At 47.8% G+C, this 16,849-nt stretch overlaps 1 protein-coding gene across 5 annotated transcripts in view; it reads left to right on the plus strand.

Moving 5' to 3' along the window:
- The window catches only part of LOC484343 (sialic acid-binding Ig-like lectin 10), a 48,730-nt gene extending 36,241 nt beyond the window's left edge, over positions 1–12,489 (plus strand). The window contains exons 5-12 of one of the 5 annotated variants that reach the window (XM_038528000.1): positions 156–203; positions 349–621; positions 1,622–1,669; positions 1,791–2,048; positions 2,132–2,416; positions 2,715–2,805; positions 2,901–3,030; positions 11,757–12,489. In XM_038528000.1, the coding sequence (XP_038383928.1) occupies positions 156–203; positions 349–621; positions 1,622–1,669; positions 1,791–2,048; positions 2,132–2,416; positions 2,715–2,805; positions 2,901–3,030; positions 11,757–11,885 (1,262 nt within the window). In that variant the 3' untranslated portion in view covers positions 11,886–12,489. Of the gene's footprint in view, positions 1–155; positions 204–348; positions 622–1,621; positions 1,670–1,790; positions 2,049–2,131; positions 2,417–2,714; positions 2,806–2,900; positions 3,031–5,324; positions 6,551–11,756 lie in introns of those variants that run through there. The other 4 variants (XM_038527998.1, XM_038527999.1, XM_038528001.1 and 1 more) reach the window with 4 other exon arrangements.
- Positions 12,490–16,849: the final 4,360 nt, after the last annotated feature.

The following is a 16,849-nucleotide window of genomic DNA, read 5'->3' on the forward strand; positions in this document are numbered from 1 at the left end:
GGGATGCAGTCTGCTCCGTGTCCACAAGCATCTTTGGCACTTGTCCATGGCTTGTGTCCCACGGATAGTCATACTTTCTTTTCCCGGAGGGTGCACTCTCTTACTGTGAGGAACTCCTCGTCCCTCCCCAGAGCCAGATCTCAATCTTGTTGCAGATGCTCCCAAAAACCTGGTGATCAGCATTTCCCGTGACAACACGCCAGGTACCTCGGGGCTGGGAGGGAGGGGCTGGTCCTCCAGGCGTCAGGAGGACGAGGAAGGGAGGGAGGCAGGGAGGGAGGGAGGGAGGGAGGGAGGAAGGCGGTGCTCCGCCCTGCAGACTTCCTCTAGCTGCTTCTGTCTCTACAGCCCTGGAACCCCAGGGCAACAGCCCACATCTAGAGGTTGAGAAAGGCCAGTTCCTGAGACTGCTCTGTGCTGTGGACAGCCAGCCCCCGGCCACACTGAGCTGGGCCTTGGAGGACAGAATCCTCTCTTGGTCCCACCATCGGGGCCCTGGAACCCTCGAGCAGCACCAGCTGGTGCTGCACGGGGTAAAGCCTGGGGATTCCGGCTGCTACACCTGCCGGGCGGAGAACAGGCTTGGTTCCCAGAGCCGCACCCTGGACCTCTCTGTGCAGTGTGAGTGCCACTGGCTGGGGGCCTGGTTTCCAGAAAGGGAGAGGGATGAGGGGGGCTGGCCCGGGCTGGAGGCAAGGTCCCAGAGCTCTAAAGGCACTCAGAACCCCAGGCCTTTGGGGACTGGCAATTCTCTGACGGCCAGCCCAGTGTTCTATAATTCAACTCCACTGAATGCTGTCTACCTGGAGACATGTCAGATCCCACAGGTGAAGGGGCTCAGTCCAAGAGCCTCCCTCCTCTTCAGAGGCCAGTCACAAGCCCAGGTGGACCAACTGGCTATAGATTGGAGTTTCCCATGACACTCTCCTTGGATTTAATTTGATAAAGTAGCTCACTGAACTCACGAATATTTTATTTCCTAGATCACGGGTTATTATGGAAAAAAAAAACAGCAGATGGAAGAGATGTGTAGGGCCAGGTGTGGTGTGGGGGCCCTAAGCTTCCATGCTGCTCTCCGGGTACACCCTCATCCCTGCACCTCCACCTGTTCACCGACCTGGAAGCTCTCCAAACCTCATACTTTCGGGTTTTTATGGAGGTTTCAATACAAAGGCAGGATTGAGCAAATGATTGGCCTGACTCCACCTCCAGCCTCCCCCACCATGGAAGTCAGGGGTGGGGTCTAAGTCCCCAAGCCTCAGGTCACAAGGTTGGTTCTCCTGGCAACCAGCCACCAACCTGAGGTGCTTTCCAAAAGTCCCCTCATTTACATAAACCCAGCTGTGGTGGAAAGGGGTTTGTTATGCATATCAAGAGAGTTTTCTTGGTCTCTTCCTTTAGGACATTCCTAGGGTTTTAGGAGCTCTCCCTACCAGGAACAGGACAGAGGCCAAATATATTTTATAAATTCCAAATCACAGAAACCAGTCCTTCTCACCAGTCTATTCCCTCCGGCCACTCAGGGGAGAATCTGTCAGCGGATGATTCGACCCGCCCCCCCATCTCTGTCCAGAGGGATGCCCCTGGCCAGTCTAGAGCCAGTACCCTGTCTCTGTTTCAGATGCCCCAGAGAACCTGAAAGTGATGGTCCTGCACAAAAATAGGACAGGTAGGAAGGGGAACAGAGAAACTTGGTACTACACAGGGGGCATCGGTATCTGGAATATTGGCATGCAAAGGGGTCCCTGTGCCCTCAGCTGACCATCTGTCCTGCCTCTTCCCTCCCCTAGTCCTGGAAAACCTCGGGAATGGCACATCTCTCCCAGTCCTGGAGGGCCAAAGCTTGCATCTGCTCTGTGTCACCCACAGCAACCCCCCAGCCCGGCTGAGCTGGGCCCAAGGGGGACAGACTCTGAACCCTTCGCAGCCTGCAGACCCTGGGATACTGGAGCTGCCTCAGATACAAATGGAGCATGAAGGAGAACTCACCTGCCGAGCTCAGAACTCGCTGGGCTCCCAGCACGTCTCCCTGCACCTCTCTGTGGTCTGTGAGTGTGGGGACCCCTGGGGGCAGGATGCCCAGGGCCTGGGGAGCAGGGGCACCGCTGACCCCTTCTCCTCCCTCCCCCAGACCCCCTGCAGCCGCTCAGCCCCTCCTGCTCCTGGGAGGGCGAGGCGCTGCAGTGCACCTGCTCTTCCCTCGCCCGCCCGGCCCCCACCCTGCGCTGGCGCCTGGGGGAGGGGCTGCTGGAGCGGAACCACAGCAATGCCTCCTTGACCGTCACCTCCAGCTCTGAGGGGCCCTGGGCCAACAGTTCCCTGAGCCTCCGTGGGCCGCTGGGCTCTGGCCTCAGACTCAGCTGCGAGGCCTGGAATATGCACGGGGCTCAGAGCGCCGCCGTCCTGCTGCTGCCAGGTTAGGGGACCAAGTGGGTGCCCCCCAGAGGTGGACACTGAGTGGGGCTGGAGCCAGAGTCCTGTGGTTGAAGCAGGAGCTGGCAGAGGACAAGCAATTCCTGTGGCTGGGGATACGAAGGGAAATCCAAATGGGAAGGCCTGTCACCTGGTCCTGAGGTGCAGCAGGGTCTCCATGACTTGGACATGAGGGGTTGCAGATAAAACCTCTGGAAAGGGAGCTGAAAGCCTGAGTGCCCAAGGGCCGGTGGGTGTGAGGCCCATGGGACAGGCTCAGAGATGGCTGTTTCCTTGTGCAGATAAGGGGCTCGTCTCAAAAGCATTCTCCAATGGAACATTTCTGGGAACTGGCATCATGACCTTTCTTTTCCTCTGCCTCCTCCTGGTCATGTGAGTTAGGAGCCAGAGCAATGGCATGTGGGATCTGGGGCTGGGGACAGGGGAGGTGTTGGGGCGTACTTGCAGGTGGGTTGTTTCCCTGGCAGGAAGATTCTGAGGAAGAAACAGACCCAGGCAGGGACTCCGGACCAGGCAGGGATCCCTCCAAGGCCCAGGGCCACACGGAGAAGCACGATCCTGGACTACATCAACGTGGTCCCTAACTCTGGCCCCCTGGTGAGTGGCTCATGCTGCCTGCCTGTTCTTTTCCTGCTCAGACTTCTACCCTGGCCCCTCTCCTGTCCCAACCCAAGATGGTCCCAACCATCTTCCCAAGGGACGGCAAGGTGGAAAAGGTATGAGTGTTGGATTCAAGTCCTGATTCTGACACCTACTATTTGTGAGACTTGGACCAAATCATTTGTATCCTCTGAGCCTCCATTTCTCCTCCTGCTTCCTTTGAGAATTGGTTTGAGAGTTAGAACACATACACTTACTCAGAATGGAGCAGCTGTCCCATTATTACCACCTTGATGGTGTTACTAATTATAATTAATGATGTGATAATTATTAATATCACTGAAAAGCAGATTATATTTAGTGATTAAGATCAGGGCTCTGAAGCCAGCCTGTCTGGGTTCAATCCTGGTTTTAACGCTGTGTGTTCTTGGACAAGTCTCTTAACTTCTCTGTGTCTTAGTTTCCTGAACTATAAAGTGGGGAAAATAGTAGTATTTATTACCTAGGATCATTCTTCATCTTTTTTTTTCTACCTAGGATCATTCTAAGTATTCACCTTGCTTATTGTACCTGTAAAACATTTCGAATAGTGCCTGGCACCTAGTTAGGTGTTCTATACAAATGCTGGATATTTTCAGGAGAGAACATTTACTGTGATGACTCTAAATTTTACATCTCTCAAGCTCACCCCTGAATCTTAGACTCACAGCCAACTGTTGAGGCAGCATCTCTGTTTGGATGTCTACTAGGGCATCTTGGACTTAGCCTGTCTGAGACAGAACTTATGACTGAGTAGGCTTCTCTTCCACTGGGACCATCTTAACAAATAGCACCATATCTGCCCCGTTGCCTAAACTGAAATTCCTGAGGTCATCTTTTGCTCTTCTCTTCTCTACCACCCCACAACCAACACATCAGCAAATCCCCTTCAGAATACACCCAAACTACCTTCCCCAACTCCTGCAGTTCCATGCACCTCCTCACTTCCTGTGTGTCCTCCCTGCTTTCACTCTTGCCCCTCGCCCCTGCACCCCCCCCCTTCTCTGTGCCTGGTATTCTTTAAAAGTCCAAACAAGTACATCTAACCCCATGGGATACTTCTCAGCAATCAAAAGGAACAAACATTTTAAAAAAGCTACCAGTTAGGGGCTCCTGGATTGAGCATCTTACTTTGGCTCAGGTCATCCCGGGGTCCTGGGATTGAGTCCTGCATCAGGCTCCCCGCAGGAAGCCTGCTTCTCCCTCTGCCTGTGTCTCTGCCTCTCTCTCTCTCTCTCTCTCTCTGTCTCTCATGAATAAATAAATAAAATCTTTAAAAAATTTTGGGGGGCAGCCCCGGTGGCTCAGTGGTTCAGCGCCGCCTGCAGCCCAGGGTGTGATCCTGGAGGCCCAGGATCGAGTCCCACGTCAGGCTCCTTGCATGGAGCCTGCTTCTCCCTCTGCCTGTGTCTCTGCCTATTTCTCTCTGTGTGTGTGTGTTTCTCATAAATAAATAAATCTTAAAAAAAATTTTTTTGTTAATCTTAAAAAAAAGATTTTATTTATTTATTCATGAGAGAGAGAGAGAGAGGAAGAGACACACGCAGAGGGAGAAGCAGGCTCCATGCAGGGAGCCTGATATGGGACTCCATCCCAAGACTCCAGGATCATGCCCTGGGCTGAAGGTGGCACTAAACCACTGATCCACCCAGGCTGCCCAAATAAAAAAAAATCTTAAAAAAAAAAAAAAAAAGCTACCAATTGGAAAAACTTAGAGACCAAAAAAGGAGGAAAAAAGCCAATCTCAAATGGTCTTATATGCATCACTCCATCTTTATAACACCCTGGAAATGGTAAAATTATAGAGATGGAGGACAGATTGGTAGTTACCAGGGTTGGAGACAGGAGGATGATGAGGACTTTAAAGAAATAGGAAGCAGGGGAGCTTGGTGGTGATGGAACAGTTCTCATATTGAATGGTGGTGGTGACATGGAACTGCCTGTGCCTGTTTGCTCAGGCTGGCACAGCAAAGAACCACAGAAAGGTGGCTTACACCACAGACATTATTTATTGCCAGAAGGAAGGAAGGAAGGAAGGAAGGAAGGAAGGAAGGAAGGAAGGAGGAAGGAAGGAAGGAAGGAAGGAAGGAAGGAAGGAAGGAAGGAAGGAAGGAAGGAAGGAAGGAAGGAAGGAAGAAAGAAAGAAAAGAAAGAAAGAAAGAAAGAAAGAAAGAAAGAAAGAAAGAAAGAAAGAAAGAAAGAAAGAAAGAAAGAAAGAAAGAAAGAAAGAAAGGTGGTTGTTTTTCCCTCAGGCTCAGAATCGGAAAGCCAAACCAAGCAGCCCTTCTCAGGCCCCTCCTCCGGGTTCCCTGGACTGTAAGAAGAACCAGAAGGAGCTACATTTTGTTTCCCACACTAGCCAAGGACCCAGATCATTCACTCAAGCCTCAGAATCAAATAACCGAGAGGAGCTCCATTATGCCACCCTCCACTTCTCAGACCCCAGGCCGCGGAAGCCCCGGGAGCCCCAGGATACCTATTCAGATTACGCAGACATCAAGTTCCATTGAGGGTCTCCAGGGCGGGAGCTGCAGGGCGGGGATCCAGGGTAAGCAGAATGGAGAGGGTGAGGAGAATGAGCAGCCAGTCTCTCTCTCTTTAAAGGCAATTAAACTATCTCTTTGTGAGGTGAGCAAGCTAACCTCAGAGGTTAAGTCCTACTGGCTTGCTACCTATTTTTGAGCATAGTGTTTTTTTACACTTTAAATGGTTGGGGGAGGGGCACCCTGCTGCCTCATTCAGAAGAGCTTGTGACTCGATCTCCCTGTCCTGAATTCGAGCCCCATGTTGAGTGCAGAGATTATTAAAATAATAATAATAGTAATAAACTTAAAGAAAATAAGTGGTTGGTGGGGATATCAAAAGAAAAAAAATATTTTGTGATACGTGCAAATGATATGAAATTCAAATTTCAGTGTCCATAAATAAAGCTTTGTTGAAGCACAGTCGCGCCCATTCTTTTATGTATGTCTATAGCCAAAGTCAGGCAGAGTGGAGTCTGAAATATTTGCTGTCTGGTCGTTTCCAGGAAGAGTCTGCAGAATCTTTAAATCTTTAAACTCAGCCACTTATTTTTACAGAAGAGGAACAGAAGCAGAAGTTCAGAGTGAGCTCAAGAGCAGCCACTGCAAAAAGAGGCTAGCTGAGTGACAGGACAGGAAGTCCCCAGAGTGAGGTCTCTCTGGGCTAGAACACGGAGGGTGGGGGCAAATGCATTCTCTGACCCATCTAAGGATGAGCAAACACATGAGGGGCATGGAGGTGGAAATACTCTCAAAATGGAATAGAAAACAAACTTCACAATGTGCTCTGAATCAACCTGCTGGTGAAGAGAAAAGATGGCTCTATTTCTCAGAGAGGAACGTTACCCTTTCCTTCCTCCCTCCCCCAGAGATCCGTCCTAATTGCCTCATAGAAAGCTCTCTTGGGAGATGGTTACTCCTTGTCAGGCTGAAAACTGAGGATCCCAGCATAGATGTTGGGATCTTTGCATTTAAAAAAAGAAAGAATGTGTTTTTTTGCCAGCTCCATGCCCAGCGTGGAACTTGAACTCACGACCCTGAGAATGAGATCTGAGCTGAGATCAAGAATCAGATGCTTCCTTTTTAAAGACTTTATTTATTTATTCATGAGAGATACACAGAGTCAGAGACAAAGGTGGAGGGAGAAGCAAGCTCTCTGCAGGGACCCTGATGTGGGACTCAATCCCAGGACCCAGTGATCTTGTCCTGAGCCAAAGGCAGATTCTCAACCACTGAGCCACCTAGGTGCCCCCAAGAGTCAAATTCTTAACTGACTGAGCCATTCAGGCCCCTCTCCCCCCCAAAAAAACGTTTTAAATTATACAATAGGAAGACCAGAAGAGCTGGGGGGAAAAACCCCCACAAAAGTAAAGCAGAAGAGGTTAAGGGTAATGCTGAAAAATATGTATGGGGGTAAAGCAGGTCAAAGAGAGTTTTCTCAGGTAACTCACCTTGTGTAAGTGGCAGTGTAATAAGAGGAAAGGAAGGGGAAGGAAGGAGAAAGTGACATTTTTGAGCACCTACCATGTATCACATCGTAAGCCAATTATTAGTAATTACCTCCTTCAGTAACAACTGGTGTCTGGTAAAGAATGATGAAATTTTGGAATATAGGTGAAGTCCGGAGCCGACGACCAAGAAAAAAATTCTTGAGACGTCTTTGGTGCAAAATGGTGGTTTTATTAAAGCCCGGGGACAGGACCTGTGGGTAGGAAGAGGGGCTGCCCCAGGCCTGTGAGGGGTGGCTGATTATATACCTGGGAGTTGGGAGAGGTTTGAGGATAGCGTACTGTCTAAGGAATTTTGGAAGTAAAGTTTCCAGGGCCAGAGGGAGCTAGCTATTGTTGGGAAAAGGTCACTTATTACCGTCTAATAAAACTGAGTCATGAGACACTTTAGATGTGTATCAGTGGGCCATGTGCTTGGAGGATGATTGCCAACATGTATCTTGGGGGTTTACAAATAAAGGAAATCTCTTTTTTAAAATATGTTATTTATTTATTCATGACAGACAGAGAGAGAGAGAGAGAGAAACAGAGAGAGAGAGAGAGAGAGAGAGAGACATAGGCAGAGGGAGAAGCAGGCTCCCTGCAGGGAGCCTGATGCAGACTCCAATCCCAGGATGCCAGGATCACAACCAGAGTCAAAGGCAGATGCTCAACCACTAAGCCACCCAGGGGCCCAGAGATAAAGGAAATTTCTAAAGGAAGTTTTTATATGTTAAAGTAGACTTACAGGCTCCTGGAGTCTGTAGAAGAATGTCCCTTTGCTTGTTTCAAGGACTTGTCAATGTGCTGCCCCAGACTTTCTTGTCCTCAGCTAATCCTGTGTTCCGCCATCAAAGAGTATCCCCATTGGGGATGCCTGGGAGGCTCAGCAGTTTGGAGCCTGCCTTATGCCCAGGACGTGATCCTGGAGTCCCGGAATCGAGTCCCACATCCGGCTCCCTGCATGGAGCCTGCTTCTCTCTGTTTCTCTCTGTGTCTCTCATGAATAGATAAATAAAATCTTTAAAAAACAAAACAAAACAAACCCTGAAGAGTATCCCCATTGTGGAGATGTGAGACTCAGAGAGGTGAACTAACTTATTTAAAGTCACACAGGGGGCAGCCCAGGTGGCTCAGCAGTTTAGCACTGCCTTTGGCCCAGGGCGTGATCCTGGAGACTCAGGATCGAGTCCCGCGTCAGGTGCCCTGCATGGAGCCTTGCTTTCTCCCTCTTCCTCTCTCTGTCTCTCATGAATAAATAAATGAAATCTTGTTTTTTAAAGATTTCATTTATTTATTCATGAGAGACACACAGAGAGAGGCAGAGACACAGGCAGAGGGAGAAGCAGGCCCCATACAGGGAACCCAATGTAGGACTTGATCCCGAAACTCCAGGATCACGCCCTGGGCTGAAGGCAGGTACTTAACCGCTGAGCCACCCAGGGATCCCAAATAAAATCTTAAAAAATTATAAAATAAAATAAAGCCACACAGGAGAAATCTGTGAAATGAGGGGTGCATCCACCCCCAGCAACGGCCATCTGGCTCTAAAATCACAGCTTTGGGGGATCCCTGGGTAGCTCAGAAGTTTAGCGCCTGCCTTTGGCCCAGGGCGCGATCCTGGAGTCTCAGGATCGAGTCCCGCGTCGGGATCCCTGCATGGAGCCTGCTTCTCCCTCTGCCTGTGTCTCTGCCTCTCTCTCTCTCTATCATGAATAAATAAATAAAACCTAAAAAAAAAAATAAAAAAAAATAAAAAAATCACAGCTTTCTTCACTGTTTTGCAATCCCTCCTGAAGGAGGCGCTCTTGAGTGGAAAGGACTCAGAGCCCCAGGTGGGAATCCAGGGCACTTAGCTGGACTGAAATGTAAAAGGCCCGTCACTGACCAAGTTTAGAGTGAACAAGGCCACGAACTAAAGAGCAGGAGTGCCGGTGTGGCTCAGAGGTTTAAGCATCTGCCTTCGGCTCAGGTCCCAGGACCGAGTCTGAACTCGGGCTTCTTGCTCATCCGGGAGTCTGCTCACCCCCCCCGCCCCTCCCCCATTCCTGTTCTCTTTCGTACTGTGTCTCAAATAAATAAAATCTTAAAAAAAAAAAAAAAAAAGAACTAAAGAGCAGGGAAAGGTTTAGAAGAGAAGCCATATAATTTCAAAAGGTTACAACATCGATGAAATGGAAGAAGCTGGTGGTTGGTGGTGGATATGTTAAAGCTTTCCAAGCCTGTGCAGAGGTGTTTGGCTGAGGTCCTGAGGTCCTGAGGCTTCGTGTCCCAAGTGAGAGAATAACAGGATGTTCGCAGATAAACCCCACTTCAGCTAAACCCCGCTCAACTTCCAGAGCTATTTCTTTGTGGAAATGTTTGGAACATTGACTAACGTATGTTGAGCACTTAGCCCACATGCTTTGTTTAATGCTTATATTATCCCACTCAATACATAAACTCTTTTTTTTTTAAAGATTTTATTTATTTATTCATCACACACACACACACACACACACACACACACACACACACACACACACACAGGCAGAGACACAGGCAGAGGGAGAAGCAGGCTCCATGCCGGGAGCCCGATGCAGGACTTGATCCCAAGTCTCCAGGATCACACCCTGGGCTGAAGGTGGCGCTAAACCGCTGAGCCACCCAGGCTGCCCCACAAACTCTTTAAAAAGGTTTTGTGGGATCCCTGGGTGGCGCAGCGGTTTAGCGCCTGCCTTTGGCCCAGGGCGCGATCCTGGAGACTCGGGATCGAGTCCCACGTCGGGCTCCCGGTGCATGGAGCCTGTTTCTCCCTCTGCCTGTGTCCCTGCCTCTCTTGCTCTCTCTGTGTGACTATCATAAAAAAAAAAAAAAAAATTTAAAAAGGTTTTGTTTATTTGTTTGTCAGAGAAAAGATAATGAGCACAAGCAGGGGAAGGAGCAGGGGGAGAGGGAGAAGCAGAGTCCCTGGTGAGCAGAGAGCCCGACTCAGGACTCTCTCCCAGGACCCTGAGATCATGACCTGAGCTGCAGGCTGACCCTGAACTGACTGAGCCACCCGGGCACCTGTTAATGAGAAACTCTTAAGGTAGGGACCGCTGCATCCGGCTCTCTGCGGGGAGCCTGCTTCTCCCTCTGCCTATGTCTCTGCCTCTGTGTGTGTGTTTCTCATGAATAAATAAAATTTGAAAAAAAAAAAAAGAAAGAAACTCTTAAGGTAATGTTTGACCGAAGACTGGGGAGGTCTCCATCTTGCGAGATTCTGATTAACTGGTTCATATAAGGCAGCCAGAAAAGTTTCAGAACTTTAAGAAAGAACAGATATTAATCCAAAAGAGTTCAACAAAACCTCTTAATTTGTCTAAGAAAATAGTCAATAATAACGAGCTGATTCTTGCTCTGGTTTCTTAGCCGCTACTGGCAAGATTTCTTTATCTAATTCTGTTCATCCTTTTGAGGAGTAAAGACCCCTTCTTCCCACCCCTACCACCATAATCTTAGAAAGACAAAAACAAAACAAATCGTCAACAGTGACCAGCTGCATCCTCCCCAGATGAGGTGACACACTCCCCTCTCTTTGTTTGTTTTTTTTTTTTAAGATTTTATTTATTTATTCATAAGAGACACAGAGAGAGAGGTAGAGACACAGGCAGAGGGAGAAGCAGGCTCCCTGCGCAAAGCTGATGTGGGACTTGATCCCAGGACCCTGGCATCATGACTTGAGCAGAAGGCAGATGCTCAACCACTGAGCCATCCAGGCGTCCTGACTTTCCTCTCTTTGTATCTGAAATGATTGACAGGTCTCATGTCCAATCACAACTTTCCCCCTCATGTGAGCCACTAAGAGGCAGGTTCTGACTTTTCTCTAATATAAAAATTACAAAGAAGTTAGCATGTAAAAATTCTTATGACATAGGGCCAGATGTGAAAACTGAAGAACAGCTCACGACTTTATTCCTTTTATTAGTCACAACTTATAAAACTTCACTCCTGTGAATGAAATGACTGGAGCTTTGTGGTACCAAGGATCTCTTGGTGACAGTTTAACAAATCACAAGATCACTACACAGCAAATAATGAAGAAGAAGGAGAGAGAAATGAGGAGGGAATGGGGTGCTTAGGTGGCTCAGTTGGTTAAGCACCTGCCTGCCTTCAGCTCAGGTCAATATTCCAGAGTCCTGGGATTGAGATCTGGGATTAAGTCCTGAGTCGGGCTTCCTGCTCAGTGGGGAGTCTGCTTCTCCCTCTCCCTCTGCCCACTACCCCCCCCCCCTCCGCTTGTGCTCTCTTTTTCAAGTAAATAGATAAAATCTTTTTTTAAAAAAACCTGTAAACCATCACCCAGACATTGACTATGATTATCTGTATATCACTAAGTGTTTTTATTTAAGTACGGGGGGGGGGAGTAAATAAATAAAAGATTTTATTTATTTATTTGACACGGGGGGGGGGAGTACTCTTCTTTGATGCAGAAGAATCAAGAATGTGTCTATTGAGATCCAAATATCACGTTCGTTTAATGACAACTATAACATTTTACATCTTCTCAGCTTGTAAAAGCCTGCCTAGTTGCATTACGGTCCGGTCCTCCAGTCTTCAGGGGGGAATGCAAATAGCTTCGGAGAGTAAGATAACAGAGCAAGGGCGAGCGCCGTACTCACTGTCTCCTATGCTCTCTCTATTCTTCCTCCAGAGTCACCCTACGAGCCCTGGTTGGGTCGCTACTGGGTGGCTGATGGTATATATGGTAGGGAGACCCCCTCAGACATGCTTGGTCTCTTCAGTGCTCCAACACCTGCTGGGGACCGCCCAAGATAATTAGCTTCCAGGACTGAAGTTGGCCACTAGGGGCCAGCATCCACAGAGCAGAAGAATAGAAGACAGGATGAGGATCACCCAATGCAACCACCTGTGTTAGAGACGGGCTTAGAGAGGGACGAGGTCTTGCCTAAGGCCACGCGGGGAACCGGCAGAAGTGAAATTCAAACTCAGACCGGTCCTAGAATGGATGAGCACTGCACATCGTGAATTCCTTTTAACAGACTTGAGAGTGGGGAGGATGCTGCAGTGGCTTTCCCACCCTGTACCCACAAATCCTACCATGAAAGCCATCCTTCAAAGTTTGTGTCACCTGGGAAATCCCAAGAGTGTGTTGCTAGGGCAACAGGTTCAACCAGGGGTCAATAATTTTGAAATATGTGAGTTAAGGTCCTGACTCCTGCAATAATGACAGGACTTGGAGGTGGGGGAGGGTGTCATTGGGGATTTCTGATGCAAAGCTGTGTAAATGAAAACAACAAAAGCGATAACAGGCTTGGAGGCAGAAGTCTCAGCGTGAACTTTCCACATTGCCAGATACTTCCTCTAATTACCTGGGAACTTTCAACCCCGGGAAGTATAAATAAAAAACAGGTCTACCTTTCTGATCACTGACTCAATTGTTCTCTGTCAAAACATTTTTTTTCTTGGCTCCTAATGGTGTCTCAGATACTCTAACTTTCCAACCAGTTCCGATTACTTTTTTTTTTCCCAAAGATTTTATTTATTTATTCATGAGAGACACAGAGGGAGAGGCAGAGACATAGGCAGAGAGAGAAACAGGCTCCACACAGGGAACCCGATATGGGGTTGATCCCATGACTCCAGGATCACACCCTGGGCCAAAGGCAGACACGCAACCGCTGAGCCACCCAGGCATCCCTCTGATTACTTTTTAAAAGATTTTATTTATTTATTTGACAGAGAGAGAGAGAGAGTACAAGTGATGGGAGGGACAGAGGGAGAAGGAGAAGCAGATTCCTGGCTGAGCAGGGAGCCTGGAATGGGGCTCCATTGATCCCAGGACCCCAAAATCATGACCCGACTCCAAGGCAGATACTTAACCAACTGAACCACCCAGGCATCCTGTCAGTTCTAATGATTAAAACTCAGCCTGATCCTACACTGTCCCCTCAGATTCCCTCTCTATCCAGTGGAGATTCAAGCTGGGACTTGCCTCCTTAGAGAAGAGAGGGAGACCAGTTGTCCTGAACACACTTTTTCTGCATTCCCATTTAAAGCCCTAGCTTTCCAAAGTTTGGGGGCCTGGAAGAGAGACAGGCATGGGGACAAGTAACTCTTGGCCCAACTGGCCACAGCAGTGACCTCTTGTTGGCTGAAGCTGCTTCTCTGGCTAACCTTGGCTGTGCCCTGCCTGGTAGGTATCCAGAGATTGGCTCTCTCATGATGCAAAGGTGTGAGGACTCAGGTGGGCCCAGTGAGGTTTCCTAGATCCTCTGTTGACATGAGAGTGCTGGCCCCACTCTCCCACCCTGTATGTCTCTCCTTTACCCTTCCCAGCTACAACATTTCACTTCTGACACCAGAGGTCTGAGTTTTCCGCACGTTGAGCCATTTTTTGACACCAGGTTGGTGTCCTACAATTTATTATTTTATTTTTTTAAAGATTGTATTTATTTATTTACTTATTTATTTATTTATTTATTTATTCATGAGAGACACAGAGAGAGGCAGAGACACAGGCAGAGGGAGAAGCTGGCTCCATGCATGAAGCCCGATGTGGGACACGATCCTGGATCCCGGGATCACGCTCTGAGCCAAAGACAGATGCTCAACCGCTGAGCCACCATGGCGTCCCTAGTTTCTATTATTTTACATACACTTTTTCCAACCCACCACCTGCAGACACCACATGGCCTCTTGCTGCCCTGTTGGGGGAGATTCCTTTCTAGACAGCTAATCCTAGCTACGCTCTATGGGATCCACTTGACTCACAAATCCTAACAATGCTGGACCATGGAGAGTGCAGGATGTACTACCCCTACTCTCTTTGGACACCAGCCATGAACTTGAGATCCCCAGACCACCAGCGCTTCTGAGCCACTGGCTATAAATTCAGGGATTCCCATAATCACCTATTTAATAATTCTTTGTTAACAACTCACAGAACTCAGGAAAGCACTCTTTACACTTATGGCTGTATTTAAAGGACACAAATTCAGCACTCTTTACACTTACAGCTCTAAAGAACACAAATTTGTTTCTTTTCTTTTTTTTTTTTTTTTTTTAAGATTTTCTTTATTTATTCATGAAAGACACAGAGAGAAAGAGAGAGGCAGAGACACAGGCAGAGGGAGAAGCAGGCTCCATGCAGGGAGCCAGACATGGGGACTCAATCCCGGGACTCCGGGATCAGGCCCTGGACCGAAGGTGGCGCTAAACTGCGGAGTCATCCGGGATGCCCCCAAGGACACAAATTTGTACTAAGTCAATGAGATGCACAGTGGGACGTCAGAGAGGGTCCCAATTGTGAAGCTTCTGTGTCCTTGAGATGCGTTGCCTTCTCTGCATGTCTATGTGTGACACCCACCAGGAAGCTCACCTAAGCCTTGGTGTCTAGAGGTTTTAGTGGTTTGTTTTGTTTTGTTTTTATGTAGCCACAATGGATTGAATCATTGAACACGTGACATTGAACTCAAACCCTAGTCCTTCCCTCTCAGGGGGTCAGGCTGATATCACAAGGCTCAAAGCCCCAAAGCCCTAATGACATGGCTGGTCTTTCCAGCATGGTCAGCCCCCATCTTGGAACCATCTAGGGGCCCACCATGAGTTGCCCTGTAACCATAAATTTAGGTATGCTTTTAGGGCCCACCATAAATATCAAAGACACCTCTATGGCTCAGAAAATCACAAGGGTTTAGAAGTTCCCCCACAAAAGCCAGGAACAAAGGCCTGACAAAATCTATTGTACAACATATGCCAGCCTTGGACTACCATTTTTTGCCTTAAATCACAGGTGTCCTCTCCTGTTCCCTCTGAGCCACTTGCTTTCCCAGAAGCTATCACTAGCTCTAATTCTCCACTGATGGATTTCCACCTGATTTGTCACCTCAAACTTCGTTTTCCTCAAGGCCCCGAGAGAATATAAAACCTAAGAAAGAAGGTAGCCAGAGCAGCTCAGAAAGGCCACACATTTAGCGATGACCTTGGGCAAGTCATTAACCTCTCTGTGCCTTTGTGTCCTCATCTAAAAAATGAGACTAGGGATCCCTGGGTGGCGCAGCGGTTTGGCGCCTGCCTTTGGCCCAGGGCGCGATCCTGGAGACCCGGGATCAAATCCCACGTCGGGCTCCTGGTGCATGGAGCCTGCTTCTCCCTCTGCCTGTGTCTCTGCCTCTCTCTCTCTCTCACTGCGTGCCTATGATAAATAAAAAATAAATAAATAAAAAATAAAAAAATAAAATAAAAAATTAAAAAATGAGACTAATATCTATTTGGGTTGCTGTGAGATTGAGGTAGATAAAAGCACTTGAAAGAGAAATCCAGAACCTATATGTTTTCAAAATATGTGTTGTTTTCTCCCACTCTGACATCATCGTTACCATCATCATCACCATCATTGGTCCAGAATGCAGCATATGCAAGAAAAAAAGGCTCTGGGGATCCCTGGGTGGCGCAGCAGTTTGGCGCCTGCCTTTGGCCCAGGGCGTGATCCTGGAGATCTGGGATCGAATCCCACGTCGGGCTCCCGGCGCATGGAGTCTGCTTCTCCCTCTGCCTATGTCTCTGCCTCTCTCTCTCTCTCTCTCTCTCTCTGTGTGTGTGACTATCATAAATAAATAAAAATTAAAAAAAAAAGAAAAAAGAAAAAAAGGCTCTAGATTTACAATGATAGTTTTGGTCCTAGCTGGTTTTGTTTGCATGTTTGCCAATATGACATGGGTAACCTCTGAGCCATTATTTATTGGTCAGTAAAATGTGGGGGAATAGAGGTCACCCGGGTGGCTCAGTTGGTTAAGCATCCAACTCTTGATTTCAGCTCAGGTCCTGATGTCAGAATCCTGGGATCAAACCCTGCAGGCTCCTTGCTCAGCAGTGAGTCTGCTCAAGGATTCTCTCTCTTCCTCTGCCTCTCCCCCTGCTCGTGTTTTTTTTTTTTTTTTTTTTTTTTTTAATTTTTTAATCCTTTCTCTCTCTCAAATAAATAAATCTTTTTAAAAACTTGGGGTAGGGGATCCCTGGGTGGCGCAGTGGTTTGGCGCCTGCCTTTGGCCCAGGGCACGATCCTGGAGACCCGGGATCGAATCCCACATCAGGCTCCCGGTGCATGGAGCCTGCTTCTCCCTCTGCCTGTGTCTCTGCCTCTCTCTCTTTCTCTCTGTGACTATCATAAATAAATAAAATAAAAATAAAAAAATTTAAAAAAAAATAAAAAATAAAAAAAAATAAAAACTTGGGGTAACTAATCCATGCATAGGTAACCCACTGGCAGTAGTAATGTCAGGTCTAAAGGGTTGTGCCTCTAAGTTTGCTAGATAAGGACAAACCATTCTCCAAGAGATGCTGGTTTTTTTTTTTTGTTTTGTGTTTTTTTTAAGTCATTATAACAAAGGGGCAGCACAAGAGAATTTGGGGAGGATAATAGAAGTATTCTGTGCCTTGATTATGATGGTCATTACATGGCTACGAATTTGTCAAAACTTGGAACTGTACACCAAAGAGTTCATTTTGCTGGATTAATAGAATATGAATACAAAATAGATTGAGCACTATTTATTTATTTATTTAATTTATTTTAAAGATTTTATTTATTTATTCATGAGAGACACAGAAAGAGAGAGAGTCAGAGACACAGGCAGAGGAAGAAGCAGGCTCCCTATAGGGAGCCTGATGTGGGACTTGACCCCAGGACCACAACTTGAGTGTGAGTGTGGGAGACAGAAGAACGGCAGGGGGTGGGGGAGGGTAGTGCTGGGTCTTCTGAGAGTAAGAGGAAACCCAGGAGTC

This window comes from Canis lupus, chromosome 1 (genome assembly GCF_011100685.1).
Source record: "Canis lupus familiaris isolate Mischka breed German Shepherd chromosome 1, alternate assembly UU_Cfam_GSD_1.0, whole genome shotgun sequence".
In the NCBI taxonomy this organism is placed as follows: domain Eukaryota; kingdom Metazoa; phylum Chordata; class Mammalia; order Carnivora; family Canidae; genus Canis; species Canis lupus.